This window comes from Coffea eugenioides, chromosome 3 (genome assembly GCF_003713205.1).
Source record: "Coffea eugenioides isolate CCC68of chromosome 3, Ceug_1.0, whole genome shotgun sequence".
Taxonomy (NCBI): domain Eukaryota; kingdom Viridiplantae; phylum Streptophyta; class Magnoliopsida; order Gentianales; family Rubiaceae; genus Coffea; species Coffea eugenioides.
Genome location: NC_040037.1, coordinates 33,924,758 through 33,932,368, shown reverse-complemented (window position 1 = coordinate 33,932,368; position 7,611 = coordinate 33,924,758). Strand labels below are relative to the sequence as shown.

Sequence of the window (7,611 nt, the reverse complement as noted above, 5' to 3'; positions counted from 1 at the left end):
GTTTATATGTTGTATAGATGGTGTATAAAATTTCATTGAAAAATATTGAGGTTTGGTGGGTCAAATGAATTGATTTCACAAAGCTAGTAAATCTGGAACTGTTCCCGTAATGCTCTGACCAGCTTTCGTGTTTCGACCATAATTTTGTGCTTCGATGTCGAGATCGAGTGCCGTCAGCGGCATTTGAAACTAGATATTCCAACCTTTCCGACGGTATAAAATGCACGTTCTGGTTCCATGTATGTGAGCTGAACGAACCATTTAAAGTCGGCTGTTCTGTTTCTCTGTTTTACTGGAACGAAATGCTGAGGCTGCAACTTGTGACTCGAATTCGAGCTAGTTGTGTGCCGAATTTCAAAATGATTTCTTCTGTGAAATTATAGCTCTATGAATGTGTTTTCCAACGCCATAAACCGTGCCCAATTCTGAGTTAATTTGGGTGATTTGTGATCAAAATACGGAACCTGCCCTGCTCTTGAAAACCCTGACTTTTGGACAGATTTGATGCAAGGCTTGGTATAGACTTGCTAACTGAATATTTTGGTGCTAAACACTTACCAAATGTACCATGAATATTCCTTAGGCTTTGCCTACACTACTGAACCATATTTGGAGGATTTTCCTTAACCAAATGTTTGGAATGGAAAACGAAAGGGCTCAAGGCAGTTTTGTCTTGGGATTTTCAAAACTTTGGTTGTTTGATTGACTACCTTTCCGAAGGTATTTTTCCATGAAAATTGGCAAAGGGATACTCTTTATATAGGAGTATTATACTGCCAAATTTTGTACCAATCCAAGTCCGTTTCGATACCTGACTAAAGTCCTAAAGTTGGAAGCTCAAATCTGAAAATTTTCACCAGTTTTTAATTTTCCCTAACTTTGAGTCACCGTATCTCGGTGCTCGAAACTCCGATCCTTGATCCGCATTTTCTGTTATAAACCTTACTTGCAACTCTAATTGAGTTACAAATTTCAGAGGCTACCTCGTAACGCGTGAATTTTGCCGAATTTCCAAATTTAGCGAAAAACCAACCCCGGCTCAATTCTAAGTGTTTTGGAACAGTAATTTTAAGCTCATTTTTGAATACCTTCCACTTAGATTCATGGAAAAGTGTCTTCTAAGAAATTTTAGTACTTTCAAATAGATTTCCAACGGTACCAAGTTTTCCAATTTTCGGCATGTATAATGTGAGATACGATTTTTCAAAGATATCGTATCAAAATTGAAAATTTTCCGAATTCCAAAGGAAGGGAGTTTCAAGCACTCCTTATTTCTTCGATATTACTTGAACGTTTTATACTTGATTTTCTAAAATGGAAACTCGATCGCTCTTGTACTTTAAGAAACTCCAGTTGAACCTCGATTTAAAAGTAATTGAGATTCGTTTTCGTGAAATTTCCTTAGATTGTACTAGTGTACAACCTTCCTTGATAATTGGGATATATGAATGATAATACATTATTATTTGCTCAGGCACACATAAGGACCTTCAAGAGGATCCTATCGTGCACACTTGAACTTCCAGAAAATATTTTTTCTTGATTTGCTCGGTGAGTGTCAAGTGTATGACTACTTGAACTCGATGGACTTGATTACATGCTTAGCCTACTTGGTTTTGAAAAATGAAGTCGAGTGTGTACTTTATCGCACTCGTTCTCATTTGAAACAAATGACTCATGCTTAACATGACTTGCCTGGTTTACATGACCTGAAATACATGCTTAAACCTGTCAAATACTTGAATACATGACATGGTATGCTATGGCTGCATACATCGTTGGAGTGAATCTCCTCGACAGTTACATGATATATTGGGGACGCCCAAACTCATAGGCCGACCTTAGAACTCAAGCTGGCATGGGTTTGGTCGGGAACCTCGGTGAGCCATGAGATTCACATGATAAGCTTGATCTATTGAGAGATTTTGTTTGGCATACTAGTGGAGTATCGCCTTATAAATGTCGTGCGGGCCCGAAGTGGTGTATGGTGGACGGATGAGAAGTAAGTGGAGATCTACGGTTTGAAAATATCAACCCGGTTGACGGAGAGTCATTGCGGGAAGATATACGAATGAACTGGCAAAGCAAGTGGAACTTAGCTCCCGAGAGCTACCATATCCTTGAATTGTTTCTGTTTACATTTTTGTTGGCATTATTAATTTCTTGCAAGCTATCACTTGAATTGTTACTTGAGCTTGTTACCTGAACTATGTGCTTGCATGTGTGTTCTTGGCCTCACGAGCGTTTTTACTCACCCTGTAAATTTGTTTTCCTTAACAGGTTTGAACTCGGAGGTGTACTGGAGAAACCCTCCAGGTGTGCTTCTGTTTAGGATTTCTATTATATTTTGGCTATGCCTTGGTTTTGGATTGTACTTTTGGAATTGAAATGTAACTTTTGGCGCGTGATGCATATTTGGAAATTATGATGTACTTTGAACACCCGGCGTACGGGTTGGATAATGGATAACTATTGTTAAACTTGAAACTTGAACGCTTCCGCATTTACTGTATTTAAGTTAGTTACTGGTGGTGTGAAGATCGTTAATAAGATTGAATGGAAATTGCTTGAGTCCTGGCGAGAGTTAGGCGGGCGTCCCGCGGATATCCTATGGTTCGCCTTAGGGAGAAGTGGGGCGTCACAAATTTTCCCTCCAAACTAATATTTTGGAACAAGTTTGTAAAGGAAACAAGACAATAATTCATCAACAGACAATGTTCACTCTATCCTTTGTAAATGTGGGACAATGAACTTCAACACACTCATTACAAATTGCTAACAATCTCCCACTTAGTTTGTAATGAAATTAAATCAGCACTCACATGACCTTGCATAGAGAAAGGTGTTTGTGAACTTAAACCCTTCTCTTAGTGTAAATATTTCACTTGTTCTAACAAGTTATGGTGGCTATGTTGCTTAAACCATAACTTTAAAGTTAAAAGACAAGATTATATCTTTTCAGAGAATAGTTCACGAAATGATTTTAGCACTTTTTCCGGCCGTTTTCTCTATCCTAGGTTCATAATCATGTACAAAAGAAAACCCCCACTTTTGCTAGGAGCGGCACCACTCACATGATCATATAGGTGAAGTACATTTCGATCCTTTATTACCAAGGCACTGTGAAACCATATTTAACTTTATTAGGAGTATGATACTCAGTCTCTTAAGTAACAAACTGCACTAGTACCTTGGAATGGTATAATACAATTTCTAGTGCTCACAACCACTTATTAGTAACTTGTTATTACCCTTTAAACCATTGACCTAGTGTTAGTGCTAGAAGAGAGGTTGGGTTACCAATACTAGTAGTTTTAGACAACGGGTTTTAACCCTATTCCCAATGACGTTGCTTGCACTACATCACTTGAGAAAGGTTTAGTGAATGGATCCACCGGGTTATTGAATGACCTAACATACACCACTGTGACTATGCCATCATTCAATAATTGTCTGACATATTCATGTCTTAGACTTATATGTTCAAATTTTGCGTTATATATTCTATTTAACGCTCTAGACATAGTGGCTTAGCTATCACAATGCAAAGAAATGGCTGGCATTGGTTTTGGCCACAACTTGATGTCTAACAGTAAGTTTCTTAGCTATTCGGCCTTTTTGCATGCAGCTGCTAAGGCTACAAATTCAGCCTCCATGGTGGAATGAGTTTTGACAGTTTGTTTCTTTGATGCCCAAAAAATAGCTCCTCCACCCAACATAAAAATCCATCCAAAAGTAGACACTTTGTCATATACATTGGTTACCCAACTTGCATCGGAATAGCCTTCAAGTACAACCGGAAATTTGTTATAGGAAAGCTCTAAATCTTTTGTCCTTTTAAGATATCCAAGCTCTACCAATTGCTTTCCAATGCTCTATACCAGGATTTTTAGTATACCTAGCAAGTCTATAAATTGCATATGAAATATCTGGCCTAGTACAATGCACAACGTACATTAGGCTACCAATTGCACTAGCATACTCTAATTGAGCAATCGGCTTTCCATAATTTTCAAACAACATAAAGTTAGGATCATAAGGAGTGCTTACTTCTTTTATCTTCAAATGTTGATACTTGTTTAAAACTTTTTCAACACAATAAGATTGACTTAAAGAATAGCCCCCGCTATGTTTCTTAACTTTAATTCTTAAGATAGTATCTACTTCTCCAAGATTTTTCATATTGAATATAGAAGACAAATACTTCTTAGTTTCTTCAATGCCTTTGTAATTAGTAACAACAATTAGCATGTCAACCACATATCGACAAATTATCACACCATACTCTCTAGTGAACTTGGAATAAATGCACTTATCGGCATTATTATATTTAAAACCATTAGAGAGTATAGCAGATTCAAACTTTTGATGCCATTGTTTAGGTGCTTGTTTTAAACCCTACAAAGATTTTACCAGTTTGCAAACTTTCTTTTCATTTTCTGGTAGAACAAAACCTTCTGGTTGATCCATATACACCTCTTCATTTAAGTCACCATTGAAAAAGGCCATTTTTACATCCATCTAATGTACACACAAATCAAACATTGAAGCCAATGCATGTCAACACTTCCTTTGCCAAGAACCTTTGCTGTATTGTGGTTTCCCATCAATACTTCACGACCATCAGGAACTTCTTCATAAGTCTTGAACTGGGACTTATTATTACAAACATGCACGGTGGCACCGGAATCATACCACCAGTCACACGATTTGGTTGCAGCAGCCGCATGCAACTCAAAAATCATGCCAATGTTCCAATGTGAAATCATTGCAACAATCTTAGCAACATCTTGTTCAACCAGATTTGTATTTTTGGTTGTCTTTCTTTTATTTTTTGTTGCTATCTGCCTTGCATTCACACTTGTAATGTCCCTTCTTGCCGCACTTATAGCATACTCTATTCTTCTTCTTGTCCTTAGATGTACTTGCTTCTGGAGACTTTCTTTTGGAACCAGAAAAATTCTGTTACGGAATTTTTCTCACTTAAAGTATTCACTTTGACATTAGATTCTATTTGCTTCTTTTGAAGATTTCTAGTATCTTCTTCAATACGCAAATGTTTCAAAATCTGATCTATAGTGAATGATTCAGTAGTATGGAGCAACTTTTTCTTATAGTCATTCCAACTAGTTGGAAGTTTGGCTATTATTGCTCCAACTTGCAAGGATTCAGATATCTCCACTTTCAGATCATGTAACTTAGACACAATCACTTGAAGATCATGAATCTGATCCATAAGAGAAGATTTCTCAGTAATACGAAAATCAAAATATTGCATAATCAGAAATTTGTCCGTACCTTGTTTCATCGTATTGTACTTGTACTCCAGCACATTCCAGATTTCCTTTGGCGACTTGACTACGGTATACAGATCATACAAGCGGTCAGAAAGAGTATTCATGATGTGTTCTTTGCACAGCAACTCATTCTCTGCACGTTTTTTGCGTTGCACCTTGATTTCATTAGAATCATCATTTTTAGGCGTTGAAATTTCAGGAAGTGAAGGATCCAGAACATAAGCAATCTTCAAAGCCGTCAGGAAAAATATCATCTTATCCTTCCAACGGGAGAAGTTAGTGCCGTCGAATCTGTCCAACTTCACGAAGTCCTGATTCATCACTTTGAACGCAGATTCAGAACTTGACTCCATTGTTGAGAATAACACCTTAAGATTGTTGGAGAAATTATAGTGAATAACAAAACTAAACTAGACAAATGCAGAGACTTTGAGGCGTGAAAGCACTTTCCTTAAGGTGTTATTTGCGTCTATTAGATAAATTATCTCTAGGATACAATAAAGTCTAAGAACTATCAAATGAAAAGTAAAAAAGTGATTTAATTCTATTGAAATTCTACTATTTAAAAAAATTGAAACACCTATCCAAGGCACTATTACACGATGCAATCCTTGTCAAGATTTTATATATCTTGAAATAACTTTCCTACCAAACTTTCCCTCCAAAGTAATATTTTGGAACAAGTTTGTAAAGGAAACAAGACAATAATTCATCAACAGACAATGTGCACTCTATCCTTTTTCAATGTGGGACAATGAATGTCAACACACTCATTACAAACTATTACCAACAATCTCCCACTTAGTTTGTAATGAAATTAAATCAGCACTCACATGACCTTGCATAGAGAAAGGTGTTTGTGAACTTAAACCCTTCTCTTAGTGTAAATATTTCACTTGTTCTAACAAGTTATGGTGGCTATGTCGCTTAAATGATAACTTTAAAGTTAAAAGACAAGATTATATCTTTTCAGAGAATAGTTCACGAAATGATTTTAGCACTTTTACCGGCCGTTTGCTCCATCCTAGGTTCATAATCATGTACAAAAGAAAACCCCCACTTTTGCTAGGAGCGGCACCACTCACATCATCATATAGGTGAAGTACATTTCGAGCCTTTATTACCAAGGCACTGTGAAACCATATTTAACTTCATTAAGAGTATGATACTTAGTCTCTTAAGTAACAAACTGCAATAGTACCTTGGAATGGTATAATACAATTTCTAGTGCTCACGACCACTTATTAGTAACTTGTTATTACCCTTTAAACCTTTGACCTAGTGTTAGTGCTAGAAGAGAGGTTGGGTTACCATTACTAGTGGTTTTAGACAACGGGTTTTAACCCTATTCCCAAGGACGTTGCTTACACTACATCTCTTGAGAGAGGTTTAGTGAATGGATCCACCAGGTTATTGAATGACCTAACATACACCACTGTGACTATGCCATCATTCAATAATTGTCTGACATATTTATGTCTTAGACTTATATGTCCAGATTTGGCGTTATATATTCTATTTAACGCTCTAGACATAGTGGCTTAGCTATCACAATGCAAAGAAATGGCTGGCATTGGTTTTGGCCACAACTCGATGTCTAACAGTAAGTTTCTTAGCCATTGACAAAAACAATGACTTATAAATTCGATGATTAATTGGAAAATGCCACATAAAGATACTAACAAATTTATCAATTACTTAAGTTAGAGGAAATTATTTATTTGTTATAAATGACAGATTCAAAATCACAATAGAAAGGAGTTAATAAAGTTTTTTATGACTTGGAACTAATACTTAGTTAGTTTGTAATTAAATGATGTTGATTCTAGAGAGCGGAGATATCATTTCTAAAGCATTTTGGTTGGAAGATGGACTGCAAATTGGTAAAATAGTAGGTTATAAAATATAGTACTAAATTAGCTATATATAGCATGCACAGTAGGTGGCGTTATTTACAAACCATGGATGGATATAATTAGAAATTTTGTCTCATTATTCGATTGTTGTACTTTTTTTAATAATATAATGTATGTTTAAATAATTTTGATGTATTTTTAAATTTTATTTGTGTACGCCAACTTAATATGTAAATACAACTGCATCAGTAAGTACACACCATTTATTGTGCATAAAAGACAACAATTGCATTAAATCGTACCTAATCCAATCATACGTACCATGACCCCATTATTTACAAAAGGGCAAACATTAATGCAAAACTGGATTTGGGGTAGGGACGGTCATCAGACGGACCGTCCTTGAGCAGTCCTCTCACAAAAGGAAATGAAAGGACTGCAATGGACCACGTCTTGAA

General features: G+C 36.3%; 1 protein-coding gene across 1 annotated transcript; it reads right to left on the bottom strand.

The window, feature by feature from the left end:
- Window positions 1-4,915: 4,915 nt before the first annotated feature.
- LOC113766442 lies at window positions 4,916-5,650 on the bottom strand. The gene has a single exon (XM_027310636.1). It carries the CDS (start codon window positions 5,648-5,650, stop codon window positions 4,916-4,918), a length of 735 nt encoding a protein of 244 aa, XP_027166437.1.
- Between the last annotated feature and the right edge of the window lie 1,961 nt (window positions 5,651-7,611).